This window comes from Rhinoraja longicauda, chromosome 31 (genome assembly GCF_053455715.1).
Source record: "Rhinoraja longicauda isolate Sanriku21f chromosome 31, sRhiLon1.1, whole genome shotgun sequence".
In the NCBI taxonomy this organism is placed as follows: Eukaryota; Metazoa; Chordata; class Chondrichthyes; order Rajiformes; family Arhynchobatidae; genus Rhinoraja; species Rhinoraja longicauda.
In genome coordinates this window covers 4005691-4027625 of record NC_135983.1, presented here as the reverse complement: position 1 = coordinate 4027625, position 21935 = coordinate 4005691, and the positions used below count along the sequence as shown (strand labels likewise).

General features: G+C 46.8%; 1 protein-coding gene across 3 annotated transcripts in view; it reads left to right on the top strand.

Moving 5' to 3' along the window:
- ralgps1 (Ral GEF with PH domain and SH3 binding motif 1) overlaps positions 1 to 21935 on the top strand; it is a 714125-nt gene that overhangs the window by 285193 nt on the left and 406997 nt on the right. For all 3 annotated transcript variants that reach the window (XM_078426449.1, XM_078426450.1, XM_078426448.1), the window contains one exon: positions 8330 to 8456. In XM_078426449.1, coding sequence (XP_078282575.1) covers positions 8330 to 8456 — 127 coding nt within the window. The remainder of the gene's footprint in view (positions 1 to 8329; positions 8457 to 21935) is intronic.

Sequence of the window (21935 nt, the reverse complement as noted above, 5' to 3'; positions counted from 1 at the left end):
GAGTTGGGTACAATAGTGGCGTTTAAGGGGCTTTTGGATAGGCACGTGGATGTGCAGGGAATGGAGGGATGTGGATTATGCGGAGGCAGAAGAGATTAGTTTATTTTGGTATCAAGTTTGGCACAGACATTACGGGCCATTGTACCTGTTCCTGTGCTGCATTGCTTAGTATAGTTTAGAAATATAGCATGGAAACAGGCCCTTCGGCCCACTGAGTCCGCACTGACCATCGATCGCTCGATCACACTAGTTCTCTGTGATCCCAGTTTCACATCCGACACCCTGAAGACAATTTTACAGAAGCCAATTAACCTACAAACCTGCACGTCTTTGGAGTGTGGGAGGAAACCTGAGCACCCGGAGAAAACCCACGCAGTCACAGGGAGAAGGTGCAGACTCCACACACTGGCAACACCTGAGGCCAGGATTGAGCGACTCTTCCCCTGCGCCACCGTGCCGCCCCACACTCTGAAATCAAAGAATAGAAATGTTGAGAGCTGTGCACTTTTAAACTTGCAGTGTTGTAATATTTGGCCCTGTAAAATTGTCTCTCCCGAACGGAGACCCGACCTTGTTTCTGTGCCGTGTCTCCGTTCCCGCTGCGGCCTACCACCGGCCATGCACCTGGAGCTGGTGGTGTCCGGCTGGGACCACCTGGGCTCTGGTTCGCAGAGCCCGCGGCCCGGACTCACCACCTGCGGCGCTGGCTGCCTTCGGAGGCTGCGGGAGCGGCTGCAACTCGCCTTCGGAGGCTCTGGCGCCGGCCGCCTGGATGTCGGAAGCCCGCACGCTCCTGGGTGGGGGCCGACATCGGGAGCTCTGGCAGTGGCAGCGGCAGCGTCTTCGCCCGCCCCGAATCGCGGGGCTTGGGTCGGCCCGCGGGGGGCTCATCGCCTGGCGGGGGCTTCAATGTCGGGAGCCCCAACCGCCCCGAAGTGGCAAGTCCAACTGCCTGACCGCGGGAGAAGACGGCAGGAGAAGAGAAAAGACATTGTGGCCTTCCATCACAGTGAGGAGGTGACTGGAGGAGACTCACTGTGATGGAAGTTTCTTTTTTGTTGTTGTGTTGGTTTATGATTGTATGTGTTATTGCTCATTTCCATTGCTTATTTTTATTGGTCTTATTGTTGGACTGTGGGTAATCTTTCATTTCACTGCACATTTATGTGTATGCGACAAATAAATTGACTATTGGCCTTTGGAATTTCCCGACAGATTTTGTTTGGTGACGCAGCACTAATGGAAACGTCAATTAAGACTTAAAAGATTTTTGAACAAAGTAAATGAGACGTAAACTTGTCACTTTACAAAAAAAAGCTGAGTACCATCAAACTCAAGTGCAGACTCTGATGATCGTGGCCCCTGTCTGGGTAATTAAACAAACATACCTGCCTAATTAAGTAATTCAGCCATGCCTCGTTGCCTTGCAGTCTGCTCCACACACAGCATTCTCAAAGGGCCGCTGGTTTAGCGTACTTTGGTTTATTGTCGCTGTTGCAGTGAATAGACTGGATAGACACGGCTTATACTCGCTGGAATTTAGAAGACTGAGGGGGGATCTTATAGAAACATATAAAATTCTTAAGGGGTTGGAGAGGCTAGATGCGGGAAGATTGTTCCCGATGTTGGGGGAGTTCAGAACTAGGGGTCACAGCTTAAGGATAAGAGGGAAGTCTTTTAGGACCGAGATGAGAAAACATTTCTTCACACAGAGAATGGTGAGTCTGTGGAATTCTCTGCCACAGAAGGTAGTTGAGGCCAGTTCATTGGCTATATTTAAGAGGGAGTTAGATGTGGCCCTTGTGGCTAAAGGGATCAGGGGGTATGGAGAGAAGGCAGGTACAGGATACTGAGTTGGATGATCAGCCATGATCATATTGAATGGCGGTGCAGGCTCGAAGGGCCGAATGGCCTACTCCTGCACCTATTTTCTATGTTTCTATGTTTCTATGAACAGCTTTAAACCCACGCTGTCACAGGGAAAAGGTACAGACTCCGTACAGGCAGCGCCCGTAGTCGGGATCGAACCCGCGTCTCTGGCACTGTGAGGCAGCAACTCTACCGCTGCGCCACCGTGCCTAACTTTTCTGTGTGGCACTTCAAATAAATATAATATCATAACACTATTCTATACATTTCATACACTGGAGGACGCCAGAATGTAACACACGCATTAAAGCAGTTTCAGATTGCCGGCAAAGTGCGTCATTACCAAAACAAACGTTAATAAATAATATTGATGAATTAATATTTAAAATATTAATAATTAATAAGGGGATCATACATTTTAAACACATTGATTGCAGTGTGCCTAAACTGTGGTACAATTAATCTGAGTATTGTGTGAGTGTGGAGTTATTTCACCCTTTTTGTTAATCTGACATGAAAATGTTTGCTGCATTGTTCCACCAAGGCTGTGGTATGCGTATACTGTAATTTTGTTAAGTGCTTTTTAGTTTAGTTTAGAGATGCAGCGCGGAAACGAACCCTTCGGCCCACCAAGTCCGCTCCGACTAGCGATCCCCGCACATTAACACTATCCTACACAAACTGGGGACAATTTACACTTATACCAAGCCAATTAACCTCCATACCTGTACGTCTTTGGATTGTGGGAGGAAACTGAAGATCTCAACTGAAGGTCACGGGGAGAACGTACAAACTCCGTACAGACGGCGCCCGTAGTCAGGATCGAACCCGGGTCTCCGGCGCTGCAAGTGCTGTAAGGCAGCAACTCTACCGCTGCCCTGTGCTTTGCTTGCCTGTGATTAAGCACTGTCTGAAAAAGGGTTTTAACCCGAAAGGTCACCTATTCCTCTTCTCCAGAGATGCTGCCTGACCCACTGAGTTACTCCAGTTTATTGTGTCTATCTTCGGTGTAAACCGGCATCGGCAGTTCCTTCCTATGCAAGTATAGCTCATTGTGAAAATGCCAACACAAGCCTTCAACCCGGAGAAGGCCACTCAACTCCATGGGTAGGAAGGAACCGGAGATAGACACAAACTGAAGAAGGGCCTTGACCCGAAACGTCACCCATTCCTTCTCTCCAGGGATGCTGTCTGTCCCGCTGAGTTACTCCAGTATTTTGTGTCAACTCCATGGGTTTTGTTTTGGAAGTTATAAAGATGTGACAGGCCGAGATTGCACTGGAAACCCTGAGGAAAGTGTTTCAAGTCTTGCTCTTGTGCAAGCAATTCCCCGAGGCGGCCTCCCTTCCTGTCCAAAGACAGCTGAACGTGTCCTGCCCACTTCCACTTTGCTGAAAGATCAGAGGATGGCTGGACACTTGATACAGGTTCTGAAGATAAACGGCTGAAAGTGTGACGTTCAGTGTGCATTGCATTAGCATTACAGATATGGATTGGCTTGGCGGTAACAGTGGGCTGATAGTTGTTCACACAACTCCTCTCATAAAATCAGGTGTTCACCAAATCACAGAAAGGTTATAACACACAAAGAGGCCATTCAGCCTGTTGTATGCATGTTGGTTTTGTTTAAGAGTGGGCAGCACAGTGGCGCAGCAGTAGAGTTGCTGCCTTACAGCGCCAGAGACCTGGGTTCGATCCTGACTAAGGGTGCCGTCTGTACATTTCCCCCATGACCGCGTGGGTTTTCTCCGGACGCTCCGGTTTCCTCCCACACTCCAAAGACGTACAGGTTTGTAGGTTAATTGGCTTCAGTAAAAATTGTAAATTGTACCCAGTGGGTAGGATAGTGTTCGAGTGCAGGATGGAAGACTGATCTGTTCAGACTCGGTGGGACAAACGGCCTGTTCCTGCGCTGTGTCTCTAAAGTCTAAAGAAAAGTAAACGTCTAAAAGGCGGTCACGGTGGCGCAGCGGTAGAGTTGCTGCCTTACAGCGAATGCAGCGCCGGAGACTCAGGTTCGATCCTGACTACGGGCGCCGTCTGTACGGAGTTTGTACGTTCTCCCCGTGACCTGCGTGGGTTTTCTCCGAGATCTTCGGTTTCCTCCCACACTCCAAAGACGTACAGGTATGTAGGTTAATTGGCTGGGCAAATGTGAAAAAATTGTCCCTAGGGTGTGTAGGATAGTGTTAATGTGCGGGGATCGCTGGGCGGCGCGGACCCGGTGGGCCGAAGGGCCTGTTTCCACACTATATCTCTAAATCTAAAAAAATCTTTTAAAAAGGAGTGATGCATTTTCTCTGTCTCTCCTGCCCTCTTTCCCATGGTCCTGTAGTTTACTGTTGCCTTTTATATTTGGTCATAGTTCTCACGAAATGAAGCTGCCCTCACTACTTCCACCGAGTCCGTGCCGATCATCAACTACACTTTTGCACTAACGCTACCCTAATTCCCTTTCATTTTGCCCATTTTGCCATCAATTTTCCTCTGATTCTGTCACTCAGTGACATACTAAGAATAGGACACATCGTGCTGGAGTAACTCAGCGGGTCTGGCAGCTTCCTTGGAGAACATGGATAGATGACGTTTTGGGTCGGGCCCCTTCCAACTCCATTTGAAATGTCACCCATCCATGTTTGCCAGAGATGCTGCTTCACCCATTGAGTTACTCCAGCACTTTGGGTCCTTTTAAACTTTAGACGTAAGAGATACAGCATAGAAGCAGGGTCCTTTGGCCCGCTGAGTCCACACTAACCATCGTACAATTTTACAGAAGCCAGCTAAGCTACAATCCCGCACTCCCTGCAATGTGGGAGGAAACCGGAGCACCCGGAGGAAACCCACGCGGTCACGGGGAGAACGTACAAACTCCGTACAGACAGCACCCATAGTCAGGATCGAACCCGGGTCTCTGGGGCTGTAAGGCAGCAGAGGCACAGCTGTTAGGCTTTTATGAGTTACACCAGCACTTTGTGTTCTGCGCACAGTTCCAACATCCGCAGTTCCTTGTATCTGCATATTAGTGGGAATTTATAGCACCCAATTAAGCCAACAAACCCTCACATCTTTGGGATATGGGAGGAAATCGGAGCACCCAAGGACAACCGGGGAGAACATGCAAACGCCACACAGACATCTCCAGAGGTCAGGATTGAACCTGGGTCGCTTGCCCTTCGAGGGGGCAGCTCCACTAGATGTGACACTGTGCTGCTCAAATATACTTGGTCTTCGTTGTAAATCACGAACAGACCTTAGTTGTAGTAGCGTTATTTTAATCCTCAGAAACGAGCTATTTGGCCCATTGAATGGTGTTTATATTTTGCACTTGGCAGACTGATTGTTATTTCACTTGTAACACAGAGAATAGGATGTACAAAGTTCCAGTCCCACCGCAATTTAATTTAATGTACTGAAATGTATTAATTTAAAAGCTTGTTATAATAATGGTGACTATGGGAATAATAGGATGTTATAAAAACCCAACTCCTTTACTGGAATTCTTCCTGAAAAAAATCTACAGTCTCTACTGGGTCTGATCCATCTGTACCTCCAGGCCCATTTTAATGTACTTGGCTCTTGTCTGCCCTCTCAACTAATCCAGCAACCTACTCAGGTCAAAGGCAATGAGAGGGCAGCACAGTGGCGCAGCGGTAGAGTCCGGATAGACCCCGGTTCGATCCTGACTACGGGTGCTGTCTGTATGCAGCTTGTACGTTCTCCCTGTGACCCGCACGGGTTTTTGTCCGGGTGCTCCGGTTTCCTCCCACACTCCAAAGCCATGCAGGTTTGAAGTTTAATTGGCTTCTGTAAATTGTAAATTGTTGCGGGCGTGCAGGATAGAACTACCGTGTGGTGATCTGGTCGGCGCGGACTCAGTGTGCCGAAGGGCTTGTTTCCACACCATAGCTCTAAAAACTATGATCACTGGGCGCAGCGGTAGAGTTGCTGCCTTACAGCGAATGCAGCGCCGGAGACTCAGGTTCGATCCTGACTACGGGCGAAGTCTATACGGAGTTTGTACGTTCTCCCCGTGACCTGCGAGGGCTTTCTCCAAGATCTTCGGTTTCCTCCCACACTCCAAGACGTATAGGTATGTAGGTTAATTGGCTGGGCAAATGTAAAAATTGTCCCTATGTGGGTGTAGGATAGTGTTAGTGTGCGGGGATCGCTGGGCGGTGCGGACTCGGTGGGCCGAAGGGCCTGGTTCTGTGCTGTATCTCTAAATCTAAACAAAATCTAAATCTAAAATCTAAATCTAAAACGGAAACAAGAAATACGAAAGATGGATGAAAAATGTAGCTCTTTTTACTGACAATTGCATTTAATGTTTAACTGGATAAAAGAAAATGTCCTGTCTTCCCGTTTGCACTGATCTCAGTAACACAGCCATCATCATCTGTGTCTACTTTTCCAGCTATATTTTGGTTAACTTGGCTCATTGACAAAGAGATACACTCATAAATGCTTGTTAATTGAGCCCAGGGTGGCAAAGCCTTGGATATCAAAAGATCATGAGTTAGTTTTAAAACTGAAGTTTGAGCATGCTGCTTTACTGGAGCTCATGGAAGCCACAATGAACTTCAGTAGAGGTTTCATAAAACAGATGAAGTTAACATTACACCCAACAATAACGGACATTGTCGTACATGAACAATGTCCTAAGAAAATATAACCAGTTCACACGTTAAACAGAGAAACATAGAAAATTGATGCAGGAGAAGCCCATTTGGCCATTTGATCCAGTATCGCCATTCATTGTGATCATGGCTGATCATCCACAATCAGTAACCCATGCCTGCCTTCTCCCCATATCCCTTGATTCCTCTAGCTCCTAGAGCTCTATCTAAGTCTCTCTTAAATCCATCCAATGATTTGGCTTCCACTGCCTTCTGTGGCAGAGAATTCCACAAATTCACAACTCTCTGGGTGAAAAAGCTTCTTATCACCTGATTTTTAAATGGCCTCCCCTTTAATCTTAGACTGTGGCCCCTGGTTCTGGACTCCCCCAAAATTGGTAACATTTTTCCTGCATCTAGCTTGTCCAGTCCTTTTATAATGTTATACGTCTCTATAAGATCCCCTCTCATCCTTCTAAACTCCAGTGAATACAAGCCCAGTCTTTCCAACGTTTCCTCACATGACAGTCCCGCCATCCCAGGGATTAACCTGGTGAACCTACGCTGCACTGCCAATTAACCTACGAACTTGTACGTTCATTGCTCCCACTTATAAATATTGGGGGGTTGGGGGGGATGAAGTGCTGCCTCTCTCACTTTCACCCCACCCTGCTCCAAACAAGATTCACCCAGGCTTTAAAAATAATCTCCCATTTTACTTGAGTCATTCAGTGGAACACAAAGCACTGGAGGAACCCAACTGGTCAGGCAGCATCTCTGGAAGACAAGGATAGGTGCGTTTCAGGTCAAGCCCTTTTTCAGACTATCGCCACCTATCCATGTCCTCTAGAGATGCTTAGGAAAGAACTCCAGATGCTGCTTTAAATCGAAGGTAGACACAAGGTGCTGGAGTAACTCAGCGGGACAGGCAGCAACTCTGGAGAGAAGGAACGGGGGTGATGTCTGAAGAAGGGTCTCAACCTGAAACGTCACCCATTCCTTCTATCCAGAGATGCTGCCTGTCCCGCTGAGTTACTCTAGAGATGCCACTCCTGACTTTATATATGTCTATCAGATCTCCCTGCAACCTCCAATGTTCCAGAGAAAATATTCCAAGTCTGTCCAACCTCTCCCTCCAGCTCATATCCCCTAATCCAAGCTAATATATGACGAGCCTTTGTTGACACTAGGCCAGTACTTGCTGGAGTTAGATGAATGAGGGGGGAACTCATTGAAACGTACAGAATAGTGAAAGTTTTGGATAGAGTGGATGTGGAGAGGATGTTTCCACTAGTGGGAGAGTCTAGGATTAGAGTCTATAGTCTCAGAATTAATGTTCTTTTAGGAAGGAGATGAGGAGGAATTTCTTTAGTCAGAGGGTGGTTAATCTGTGGAATTCATTGCCACAGAGGGCTGTCGAGGCCAAGTCAGTGGATATATTTAAGGCAGAGATAGATAGATTCTTGATTAGTACACGTGTCAGAGGTTATGGGGAGAAGGCAGGAGAATGGGGTTAGGAGGGGGAGATAAATCAGCCATGATTGAATGGTGGAGTAGACTTGATGGGCCGAATGGCCTAATTCTACTCCTATGACTTATGATCTTATGAATTCTGGTCAGTGTGGCTCATAATTGGTTGGAGCGACCTTGTGGCATTGAATGCCCCTCCAGGTTAAATCTCCTTTGCTTGATGTTAGCCTCCCATCGAAGGGCCGAGGCTACGTTGCTCCTGCGACCAGTCAGGATGAGAGCAATGGTGTACGAGTTGTGCTAACCACCCCACTTCTCTTGACTTCTGTTGACTAAGACCAACACCTGACAATGTGGTTTGCCTCCTTTTGCAGTTGGTCAGTCGGAAAGACAAAGCGACCTTTGAGAAGTTGGATTATCTGGTGACCAAAGAAGACAACTACAAGAGGATGCGGGAGTTCATCAGCAGCTTGAGAATGGTCCCCTGCATCCCCTATCTGGGTAAGTCCAAAGCCTGGCTGCTGGTGCATTCACTGGCTCCGAGCACCAGAGAGACGAGGAGGACGGAAGAACATTGTGCTGTAGTTGATGCGCATCGCAGATAAAGTCAGGCTGGAGTTTCGAATGTTGGGTGTGAGGAGGTGACTTTCCCCACTGAAATGATGTCTTTCTCCAGCAGATGCGAATAATCGGTTCTTGGGGGAGATTGGGAAAGATCACTCCCCACAAAAAAAGTGACATGAGGCGCAAGGAGGTTTAATCTCGGGTTGTTGATGCCTGAGGGTGACTTTGTTTGATACATCCAGCACACCTGCAGTGTTTGATTGCTTGATGAATGTGCTCACCTTGTCACGCGACTTGGGAGAGAGTTTCTGCTGTTGAGCTCGGTTACAGGTGATTGCCATCGTTGGCGTGTCTGCCGTTGAGCTCGGTTACAGGTGACTGCCATCGTGGGCATGTCTGCCGTTGAGCTCGGTTACAGGTGACTGCCATCGTGGGCATGTCTGCCGTTGAGCTCGGTTACAGGTGACTGCCATCGTGGGCATGTCTGCCGTTGAGCTCGGTTACAGGTGATTGCCATCGTGGGCATGTCTGCCGTTGAGCTCGGTTACAGGTGACTGCCATCGTGGGCATGTCTGCCGTTGAGCTCGGTTACAGATGACTGCCATCGTGGGCATGTCTGCCGTTGAGCTCGGTTACAGGTGACTGCTGACGTGGGTGTGTCTGCCATTGAGCTCGGTTACAGGTGACTGCTAACGTGGGCGTGTCTGCCGTTGAGCTCGGGTACAGGTGATTGCCATCATTGGCGTGTCTGCCGTTGAGCACGGATACAGTTGACTGCTAATGTTGGCAGGGTATGTTTTCACTCACCCCTGCACCCGATGGATCATTTAACGGGAGCTATTGATTTAAGGTTTGCAATTTGAGGGATCGCTTGTTGGGAGTGTGATGTTAGCCTTCTTGTACGTCTCTGAAAACCCTCCTGCCTCTCTGTGTTTGATTTTCATTTTTATTTCGCTGACGTGTTTACTGATGTGGGACATTAACAAATGGCTGGGCCTCTCGAACTTCAGACAGAAAATCATTTTTATTATGTATAAATGCTGATCCCCAGGATGGTTTCCGAGTGACGATCCCACATGGGTCTTCACAACAGCTGTACGCCAGAACGCTTAAAAAGACTAGCTTTCACCCTTTGGATCACGTAAGCTTAATTCCTTTCAGATCAAGAGAGTTTCCAGCCCATACTAGACAATAAACGTTTTTGGACTCCACTATGAAAGTCAAACGGCTCACAATGTTGATATGTGGCACTGTATCAGAACCCAGAGTCAAGCCTTCTGATCGATAATTCCCTCGCTTCTGCCTCGCACTCTTAATATTTTGATCTTTGAAGGGGCACAGAAATTACAACAGGAGCTAAAGCTATCTTTAAAAAAAGACTACAGATTGTGCTTTAGTATGTCGCAAACTAGTAATGCAATCTTGCACTTCTGTTAAGCGTGCAAGGTGGCACAGAGGCCAAGTGTGGCACAGAGGCCAATTGTGGCACAGTGGCACAGCTGGTAGAGCCACTGCCATACAGCTCAGACCAGTTCAGTTCAGTTGAGTTTATTGTCACGTGTACTGAGGTACAGTGAAAAGCATTTGTTGCATGCTACCCAGTCAGCAGAAAGACTACCGAGCAGTGTGGAGATACATGATAAGGGAATAACGTTTAGTGCAAGGTAAAGCCAGCAAAGTCTGATCAAAGATAGTCCGAGGGTCACCAATGAGGTAGATAGTAGTTCAGGACTGCTCTCTGCATGTGATAGGATGGTTCAGTTGCCTGATAACAGCTGGGAAGAAACTGTCCCTGAATCTGGAGGTGTGCGTTTTCACACTTCTGTACCTTTTGCCCGATGGGAGAGGGGAGAAGAGGGAGTGGCCAGGGTACGACTCGCCCTTGATGATGCTGCTGGCCTTGCCGAGGCAGCGCGAGGTATAAATGGAGTCAGTGGAAGGGAGGTTGGTTTGTGTGATGGGCTGCAAATGTCAGTGGCACAGTGGCACAGCTGGGAATGCCATTGCCTCACAGCGCCAGAGACCCGGGTTTGATCCTGACCCCGGGCGCTGTCTGTGTGGGGTTTGCACGTTCTCCCTGTGACCGTGTGATTTTTCTCCGGGTGCACTGGCTTCCTCCCAGATCCCCAAAAAGGTGCGGGTTTGTAGGTTCATTGGCCTCTGTAAATCACCCCAAATTTGCCTTAATTACAAGGTGACATCCTGACGTTATGACAATTCTTGCCATTGAGGGCGTGCAGCGTAGGTTTACTAGGTTAATTCCAGGAATGGCGGGACTGTCGTATGTTGAAAGACTGGAGCGACTAGGCTTGTATACACTGGAATTTAGAAGGATGAGAGGAGATCTTATCGAAACGTATAAGATTATTAAGGGGTTAGACACGTTAAAGGCAGGAAACATGTTCCGAATGTTGGGGGAGTCCAGAACAAGGGGCCACAGTTTAAGAATAAGGGGTAGGCCATTTAGAACGGAGATGAGGAAAAACTTTTTCAGTCAGAGAGTTGTAAATCTGTGGAATTCTCTGCCTCAGAAGGCAGTGGAGGCCAATTCTCTGGATGCTTTCAAGAGAGAGCTAGATAGAGCTCTTAAGGATAGCGGAGTCAGGGGGTATGGGGAGAAGGCAGGAACGGGATACTGATTGTGAATAGTCAGCCATGATCACATTGAATGGTGGTGCTGGCTTGAAGGGCTGAATGGCCTCCTCCTGTACCTATTGTCTATTGTCTATTGTCTAAATGGCTTCTGTACCCCCTGATCAATACCTTTCTGTATTCTCTTCCAATCTGAATAGATTAATAATGCTGCATACCAAAGAATCCCAAACGTGGTACATATCTCTCTGCTTTAGTTCAGCTTAGTTTAGAGATACAGCATGGAAACAGGCCCTTCAGCCCACCGAGTCTGCACTGCCCAGCGATCCCCGCACATTAACTCTACACACACTAGGGACAATTTACATTTACACCAAGCCAATTAACCTACAAACCTGTACGTCTTTGGAGTGTGGGAGGAAACAGAAGATCTCGGAGAAAACCCACGCAGGTCACGGGGAGAACGTACAAACTCCGTACGGACAGTACCCGTAGTCAGGATCGAACCCATATCTCCGGTGCTGTAAGCGCTGTAAGGCACCAACTCTACCACTAAAACTGAAGGGCATTTTGACATGTAGGCACTTGCAGTCTGATTTTGAAATCAGACTTTTGAGGAATCTGATACAGTAGAAGTGCTATTTTAAAGCACGCTGTGAGCCCGGAATAAGTCTAAATTTCTCTGGGGTTATTTTCACCGGTCTCCATAGTGAGTGGTATTTCTGACGTGTGCTTTCTAAGATAATTCCCCCTTATAAACGATCTCCTCAAAACATCGCCAAATGAGAATGAACATTTTCATTGCAGGGCTGCACTGTGGCGCAGCTGGTAGATCTGCTGCCTCACAGCGCCAGAGACCCGTGTTTGACCCTGACCTCGGGCGCTGTCTGTGTGGAGTTTGCACGTTCTCCTGATTGCCGTGTGGGTTTTCTCCGGGTGCTCCGGTCTCCTTCCACATCCCGAAGACTCGCGGGTTTGTCGGTTAACTAGCCCTGTGTAAAAGTGAAATTGCCCCTAGTGTGCAGGGAGTGGATGAGAAAGTGGGATAACATAGAACTAGTGCGAACAGGTGAGCGATGGTCAGCGTGGACTCGGTGGGCTGAAGGGTCTGATTCCAGGTGGTATCTTTAAAACTGAAACAAGTAACACAGGGCCTGTTTGGGAGGGGTGCTGTCTCAGTAAAGGTCTGACACTGAGGGCATTCAATGCCATCTTGAGAATGCACTGCTGTCCCAAACAGAGTGCTCCCTGGTAGTGCCCCTGGTCACCCTCCCACCACTGCAAGCTGCAGGCTCACCATGGCCAGACTATTTCACACATCTCTGTCCTTTATGGTCAGGTGTGCATACCCTCTACAAACAGCACAGCAGTAATACTCAGTTTATCTTTGTGTTAGTAGTGTCTGTCTACGTGTGAGCCTCGGCCTTTAATAAACGTAGTGAAATGCCTGTGTATGTGCTTGCCTCATTGATCTAAATAAATGAATGAAAAGTGTTCTCACAGCGCAGCGCGTGCGTCAGCGTTTGATTTTAACGGTCAAAATGAATGCGACTAGAATCTTTGAATGAGATGTCATGATAAAGTACTTAGAAATTCAATAAATTCCGACACCTATTTTTTTTTTAAATCACCAAAATCAACTTTATTCAAAACCTCTTAGAATGAGATGTCTTGATAAAGTACAGGCGACAGCCTTGCAAACCTGGGGAACAGCGTGCGACAGCGCCCGCGATAAGCTACGATACCTGGCGACAAGCCAGCTGTCGCCGAGAGATTTCAAACCGGATGATTTCTCAGCGACGCGCCGAGATCCACTACGATTTTCCTCACGATCATGCCCGCGACACCCCGGCGAACTGTCGGCAACAACCTAGTCACCGGCAGTCGCCTTAAAATCGCCTAAGTGGGACAGGGCCTTAACTAATCAAGAATCTGACATTCTCTGCCTTAGAAATACCCATTGGCTTGGGGTGGCACGGTGGTGCAGCGGTAGACTTGCTGCCTCACAGCGCCAGAGACCCGGGTTGGATGCTGACTACGGATGCTGTCTGTACGGAGTTTTGTACGTTCTCCCCATGACCGCATGGGTTTTCTACGGGTGCTCCGGTTTCCTCCCACACTCCAGAGATGTGTGGGTTTGTAGGTTTATTGGCATCTGTAAATTGCCCCCAGTGTGTAGAAAGTGGATGTGAAAGGGGGATAAGAGAACTAGTGTGAACGGGCGATCGATGGTCGTTGTGGACACGGTGGGCCTGTTTCCATACTGCATATTTAAACTAAACTAAACTAAACCAAGGCACTAAATGTTCACAATAATCGGAGTGCAGTTCCGTACAACCATCCAAAGTGATGGATTGTGTGAGATTGTGTGGATTGTGAACTGAAGAACACCTGGCTTTGTGTTATGGCTGCTACTAATTCCTTACAGTTCTATGTGCTTAAACCCTTTGTGGAGGCTTTGACAGGAAGCCTACAAGCTGTGTGCATGATTAATCTGCACTTCGCCTTCGATTCTGGACAGACTGTGGCTGAGAACTTTGTTTGAACCACTTTCCTGCACCAGGTCATGTCAGACTCAAACTTTCCAATGTGTAGGAAAGAACTGCAGATGCTGATTTAAATCAAAGGTAGACACAAAATGCTGGAGTAACTCAGCGGGTCAGGCAGCATCTCTGGAGAGAAGGAATGGGTGACGTTTTGGGTCGAAACCCTTCTTCGGACTGATCTGTCTGAAGAAAGGTCTCAACACAAAACGTAACCCATTCCTTCCCTCCAGAGATGCTGCCTGTCCCGCTGAGTTACTCCAGCATTTTGTGCCTATCTAACTTTCCAATTCTGTCTGCTTTCGGAAGAGAGGAGTGGCCGACCGTCCTGGTATTCACTTCATTCCTGCTTTGCAGATGTTCATTTCTCAATAGGAGAGAGAACTTTGGATAATCAAGGCCTGATTAGAAACAGTCAACATGGATTTGTGCCTGGAAGGTCATGTTTGACTAATCTTCTTGAATTTTTTGAAGAGGTTACCAGGGAAATTGATAAGGGCAAGGCTGTGGATGTTGTCTATATGGACTTCAGTAAGGCATTTGACAAGGTTCCACATGGAAGGTTGATTAAGAAGGTTAAATCGTTGGGTATTAATAGTGAGGTTGCAAGATGGATTCAACAATGGCTGAATGGGAGATACCAGAGGGTAACGGTTGACAATTGTATGTCAGGTTGGAGGCCAGTGTCTAGTGGAGTGCCCCAAGGATCTGTGTTGGGTCCACTGTTGTTTGTCATTTACATTAATGATCTGGATGATGGTGTGGCAAATTGGATTAGTAAATATGCAGATGATACTAAGATAGGTGGAGTAGTTGATAGTGAGGTAGATTTTCAAAGTCTACAGAGAGACTTGGGCCTTTTGGAAGGGTGGGCTGAAAGATGGCAGATGGAGTTTAATGCTGATAAGTGTGAGGTGCTGCATTTTGGTAGGACAAATCAAAATAGGACGTACAGGGTAAATGGTAGGGAATTGAGGAATGCAGTGGAACAGAGGGATCTGGGAATAACTGTGCATTGTTCCCTGAAGGTGGAATCTCATGTGGATAGGGTGGTGAAGAAGGCGTTTGGTATGCTTGCCTTTATAAATCAGAGCATCGAGTATAGAAGTTGGGATGTAATGTTGAAATTGTACAGGGAATTGGTGAGGCCAAATCTGGAGTATGGTGTGCAGTTCTGGTCGCCAAATTATAGGAAGGATGTCGACAAAATGGAGAGGGTACAGAGGAGATTTACTAGAATGTTGCCTGGGTTTCAGCACTTAGGCTACAGAGAGAGGTTGAACAGGTTGGGTCTTTATTCTTTGGAGCGTAGAAGGTTGAGGGGGGACTTGATAGAGGTTTTTAAAATTTTGAGAGGGACGGACAGAGTTGACGTGGGTAGGCTTTTCCCTTTGAGAGTGGGGAAGATTCCAACAAGGGGACATAGCTTCAGAATTGAGGGACAAAGGTTTAGGGGTAACATGAGGGGGAACTTCTTTACTCAGAGGGTTGTGACTGTATGGAATGGGCTTCCGGTGGAAGTGGTGGAGGCTGGCTCGATTTTATTATTTAAGAGTAAATTGGATAGGTATATGGATAGGAGGGGATTGGAGGGTTATGGTCTGAGTGCAGGTAGATGAGACTAGGTCAGGGAGAATGGTCGGCGTGGACTGGTAGGGCCGGACAGGCCTGTTTCCATGCTGTAGTTGTTATATGTTATTGTTATATGAACCATGTGTCGACACCAAAGGCAGCCAACAATGGACCATTGTGGGCTCCACATTTCCTGCATCATCATTGCTTTCTGCATATCTTCCATTCATTTGCCCTAAGTACCGTCTATATCTCTCCTTCCTCTTTCCCCTGACTCTGAGTCTGAAGAAGGGTCTCGACCTGAGATGTCACCGATTCCTTTCCTTCAGAGAAGCTGCCTGACCTGCTGAGTTACTCCAGCTTTTTATGTCTGTCTTCGGTTTAAACCAGCATCTGCAGTTCCTTCCTCCACATCTATCTGCACCATCTGTCCAGCCAGTTGCCTCTAATAATACTTGTCTAATTTTACATTAAGCAGATGGAGGTCCCTGTTTCGGGATCTCCCTTGAATTTCCACTTGAATTCAGAAATAATGCCTTTTTCTTTTTCCATGTACTGGTTAAGGCTGGAAACTGAAACTTGTCGCAATACCTCCCAACTTGGAAAATCGTATTTTATCTTTTCTCACTCTGTGCCAGCAATAAGTGCCAACTAAGCAGAATTTAAATCATCATTTGTTTTGTTTTGGGAATGCTCGTGTTAATCACCGATCAATCTCACTGGCCTGTGTTGCAATAGTGTGAGAATGAGTGGAGAGGCTTGACCTGTGCTCGCTGGAGTTTGGAAGGATGAGGGGTGAATCTCATTGAAACCTCCCGAATAATGAAAGGCCTAGATAGAGTGGATGTGGAGAGGATGTTTCCACTAGTGGGAGAGTCTAGGACCAGAGGACGCAGCCTCAGAATAAAAGGATGGGCGTTAGAAAGGAGATGAGGAGGAATTTCTTCAGCCAGAGGGTGGTGAATGTGTGGAATTTGATGCCACAAATGGCTGTGGAGGCCAAGGCATTGGGCATTTTTAAAGCGGAGATTAATAGGTTCTTGATTAGTAAGGCCATCAAAGGTTACAAGGAGATGGAGAATGTGGTTGAGAGGGTAAAATAGATCAGCCATGATTGAATGGCAGAGCACTCGATGGGCCGAACAGCCTAATTCCGCTCCTAGGTCTTACAGGAGAGTGATAGTCGAGGGTGGAACAGGGAGAGGTTGTTGCTGATTATGGGAAGGCCAATGTTGATGAAGCAATAACATTAGTAAAGTCTGTAATTGTTCTTGTCACCGATTTCAAATTGACTGCTTTATAAAGATGGGTTTGGTGAATGGTGATTGTTTGAATACTCAAAGAGACCCATTTTTGGCAAACTGAAATAAAACTTTAAAAAAAACGACCTCTGAAGTGAACCAATATTAAATTCTGAAAAAATTCAAATTACATTAATATATCATTGATCTATATCAAAGGTGCACCTGTGTAGGAAAGGTCTGCAGATGCTGGTTTAAATCGAAAGTAGACACAAAATGCTGGAGTAACTCAGCGCTTTCAGTCTGAAGAAAGGTCTCGACCCGAAACGTCACCCATTCCTTCTCTCCAGAGATGCTGCCTGACCTGCTGAGTTACTCCAGCACCTTGTGTCTATCAAAGGTGCACCTTCACTGCTCACCGTTGTGTTCATTTGTTTCATTGTCGCAGATTGATTGAATGTCATGGATTGAAACAGCCCCTTCAGACCACTGAGTCCACACTAGTTCTACGTTATTCCACTTTCTCAACCACTCTAGGAGCAATTTACAGAGGACAGTTAGTCTACAAACCCTCGTGCCCTTGGGATGTGGGAGGAAACCAGAGCACCTGGAGGAAGCCCACCTGTTTTTTTTAACAGAAATATCAATAAACCTCCATATTGCCATCGGTTTCATCCACTAGCCTTTTCAGAGTGTGGCTTTTTTAATGTGGACATTGTGTCCTGATGAATAACCAATTGTATACAAAAGGCAATAAAATGCAGATACTTCAAATCTGAAGTAAAATCAGAAGTGTCAAAAATACTCAGCAAGACAGGCAGCCTCTGTGAAGAGAGAAACAAGGTTAACATCTCGGGCTGATGAGCATTGATGAAAATTTGTCAGCTTAAAAGGTTGCCTCTGTTTCTCTCCACAGTCATGGTGCCTGACCTGAACAATTTCGGTTTTTTTTGTTTTAAACGAAGGGCTGGAGTAACTTAGCGGGTCAGACGGCATCTCTGGAGAACGTGGACAGGTGACCTTTTTTTTGGGATCCCTCTTCAGACTGTATGAACTTAAAGGAATCAACCTTTTTGGGTTGAGACCCTTTTTCAGTCGACCCTATTCCTTCTCTCCAGAGATGCTACCTGACCCGCTGAGTTACTCCAGCATTTTGTGTCTATCTTCAGTGTAAACCAGCATTTACGGTTCCTTCGTAGCCTATACATAAGCACTTAGATGCCTCTTTGATAAGCTTCTCAGATGCAGTCCAAGGGTATTGCAGCAGTACACTCAGACAATATACAGCGTCACCAGTTTACCTGCGCTAACTGAAATTAAGATGCAACACAGTGGCACAGCTGGTGCCTCACAGCTCTTGAGACCGGGAATCGATCCTGACCTCAGTTGCCGTCTGTACGGAGTTTGTATGTTCTCCCCGTGACCTGCGTGGGTTTCCTCCGAGATCTTCGGTTTCCTCCCACACTCCAAAGATGTACAGGTTTGTAGGTTAATTGGCTTGGTAAATGTAAAAAGAATTGTCCCGAGTGTGTGTAGGATATTGTCAATGTGCGGGGATCGCTGGGCGGCGCGGACCCGGTGGGCCGAAGGGCCTGCTTCCCCACTGTATCTCTAAACTAATCTAAACAGTTTCTGCTCTTGGAGCTGTTGCGACCCGAAATGTCGCCAGCCCATTCCCTCCGCAAACAACTCTCTGCTCTGCCTGAGTTCCTGTTTCTATAAGATCCCCTCTCATCCTTCTAAACTCCAGTGAATACAAGCCTAGTCTTTTCAATCTTTCCTCATATGTCAGTCCCGCCATCCCAGGGATCAATCTCGTGAACCTACGCTGCACTGCCTCAATTACAAAGATGTCCTTCCTCAAATTAGGAGACCAAAACTGTACACAATGCTCCAGATGTGGTCTTACCCATGTCTGCCTTCAAAGGACCCACATTTGACTTTGCTACACTTTTTCTCTTAACATATCTAAAGAAGCTTTTACTGTCCTTCTTTATATTCTTGGCCAGCTTCCCCTCGTACTTCATCTTTTCAGCCCGTATTGCCCGTTTTGTTACCTTCTGTTGTCCTATGAAAGTTTCCCAGTCCTCTGGCTTCTGACTGCTCTTTGCCATGTCAATGTATGACAGAAACCAAAGGTTGATTTATTTGGTGGCAGAACTTTTGCAACAACTTTAAGCACCTGAGATGTCCAAACAATGATAATAACTAGAAGAATACCCCTGAACCAAATTGGAACCACAAGCAAAAGCTGGAAGGTTTAAGCCCAACAGATGTGCCAGATTATATACACAGTGCTGGAGTAACTCAGCGCATCAGGCAGCATCCCTAGAGAGCATGGATAAGTGACCTTTCGGGTCAAGTCCGGTCTTCGGGCTCAATTAGTCAATTCAGAAGGATTATACATGCCACTTATAAGCGGGTGAGGAGAGGGACATTGGCTCGCAGGTCGATCAACATGTCCAAGGAAGGCCATGGCTGGATGCCTGCTGCAGCCTGGGGATTGCCTGGCATGGACACCACTCATGAAACCTGGAACATGGACTGCACCAAAGCATGGCGCCTCTTGCATGTGGGATAAGCAGTAGGTGACAGTTCAATGATCCACTGAACCAGTAACGCTGCTGTCTTACAGCGCCAAAGAACCTTACCGGTTCGATCTCGCCAACGGGTGCTGTCTGTATGGAGTTTGCACGTTCTCCCCGTGACCCGCGTGGGTTTTCTCCGGGTGCTCCGGGTTCCTCCCACACTCCAAAGACATACAGGTTTGTAGGTTAATCGGCTTTGGTAAAATTGTATGAATGTAAAATTGTCCCGGTGTGTGTAGGGTAGTGTTAATGCACGGCAATTACTGGTCGGTGCGGACTCAGTTGGCTATGTGTCTCTAGAACTAAAACTACAATTATTTCCACACACTTTGCTAATCGGGGATGTGCTTGGGTATGACAATACTCTACCGGACTCTTCGTAAGACAACAATTTCACTGCGCGTTCGCACTTTTGCATGTGTGACAATCAAAGCACCGTTGAACCATTGAACTTAACCGTGCTCTTCTGAAGAGCTCAATCATGAAGTCCCACATTTTTCTCACCAGCACACAACGTTCTTGATAACCTGTTCCTGGGTGCTTTCTGGCTTGGAGTCATCTCAAGCTTTTACTAATTCTTCTTTCTGCCATATCCAGCTAAACTCGTGGAAGAGTCTGGGACCAGAGGTCATAGCCTCAGAATAAAAGGACGTTCCTTTGGGAAGGAGATCAGGAAGAATTTCTTTGGTCAGAGAGTAGTAAATCTGTGGATTTCATCGCCACAGAATGCTGTGGAGGCCAAGTCAATGAATATTTTCACGGCAGAGATAGATAGATTCTTGATTAGTATGGGAGTCAGGGGAGGAGAATGGGGTTGAGAGGGGAAGATTGAATGGCAGAGTAGACTTGATGGGCCAAATTCTGCTCCTAATACTTATGAACATGAACTCTATCCTTTCAGTAACTTGGGAACTGTGCACAGCGTTCCAGATGAAATCTGGCTCATGGTATATTTTGTGAGGAGATTACTTACTTTGATCTGCATTCTGTGCCTTTTTTTGTTACACAACCTAACATCCCATTAATCTCAATGCCAGCAGTCAGACGTTACTTTGATGTCCTATGAGACCCATCTACTCCTGAATCACAGATGAATTAAAGATGGTGTCTTTAGAGTGGTTGTATGTGTGCTGGACTCAACTGTAGCGAAAGACAATCTGGCCTTCCCTTCACTGGATCCCATTGTGGTCTGGGCTTGCTTGCATCTCTGGCAGAGGTTATGGGATGCTTAGGCTGACTGGATAGACTGCGTGTAACATAAGCCTCAGTAACATAAGCTGAGAACATTGTGAGCAGTTTTGGGCACCATATCTGGGGAAGGATGTGCTGGCTCTGGAGAGGGTCCAGAGGAGGTTTACGAGAATGATCCCAGGAATTGGTGGGTTAACACATGCTGAGAGTTTGACGGCACTGGGCCTGTACTCACTGGAGTTTAGAAGGATGAGCGGGGACCTCATTGAAACTTACCGAATAGTGAAAGGCTTGGATAGAGTGGATGTGGAGTGGATGGTGCTTCTATTAGCGGGAGAGTCTAGGACCAGAAGTCAAGAACGTTCCTTAAGGAAGGGGATGAGGAGGAATTCCTTTAGTCAGAGGGTGGTGAATCTGTGGAATTCTTTGCCACAGAAGGCTGTGGAGGCCATGTCAATAGATATTTTTAAGGCAGAGATAAATATATTCTTGATTAGTAAGGGTGTCAGGGGTTATGGGGAGAAGGCAGGAGAATGGGGTTAAGAGAGTAAGATAGATCAGCCACCATTGAATGGCGGAGTAGACTTGATGGGCCGAGTGGCCTAATTCTGCTCCTAGAACCTGTGAACATGAACATAGGAAGATAAAGTTATAGTTGCCCAAGTGGTCCCCTGAGCATCCAACATGATCATTGATTCAGCTCCAGTCTCCTGTCCAACCCAACGACACTTAATTCTCGTAGCAAAACAAGATTCTACCAAACCAAATGTTGACTGTTCTCAATGACTGAACATCAAGGTTTTTTCTAGGTACTCTAATTTTCTTCCACATTCCAATGACATACAGGTTTTTAGATTAATTGGCCTCTGTAAGTCGTCCCTAGTGAGTCAGATAGAACGGTGGCTGATCAGGCTGAGGGGCCTGCTTCCACACCCTATCTTGAAACTAAAAATAAAGTAAACCAAGTCTTGGACTGCTAACGCTGGAATCTCAATAATTTATAAGATATACATACATGCATATAGATGGACAAGGGCTGTTCATGGATAGTCAGCATGGTCTTGTACATGGGTGGTGGTGTCTCGTGAATCTGATTGAGTTTTTTGATGATGTGACCAGAAAGGTTGATGGCGGCAGAGCTGTAGATGTTGTATGAATGGATTTCAGCAAAACATTTGATGGTTCCGCATAGTAGGCTGCTCTGGAAGGTTACACTGTATGAGATCCAAGGAGAGATAGCTGAATGGGTAGAAAATTGGCTTCATGAGAGGAAGTAGAGGGTGATGGTGGAAGATTGCTTATCAGACTGGATGCCTGTGATTGGAAAAATTGCAGCAGGATCTTGATCGGTTAGGCAGGTGGGCTGAGGAATGGTTGACGCAATTTAATACTGAGAAGTGTGAGGTGTTGCATGTTGGGAAGTCCACCATGGGCAGAACTTACACAGTGAACGGTAGGGCTGTGGGGAGCGTTGTAGAGCAGAGGGATCTAGGAGTGCAGGTCCTTGAAAGTGGCATCGCAGGTGGTCAAAAAGGCTTTTGACACATTGACCAGAGTAGGTCAGAGTATTGAGCATAGAAGATGGGAGGTCATATTGCAGATATATAAGACGTTGGTGAGGCCACATTTAGAGCATTGTGTTCTGTTTTGGACACCATGTTATAGGAAAGACGTGTAGATGGGACAAGT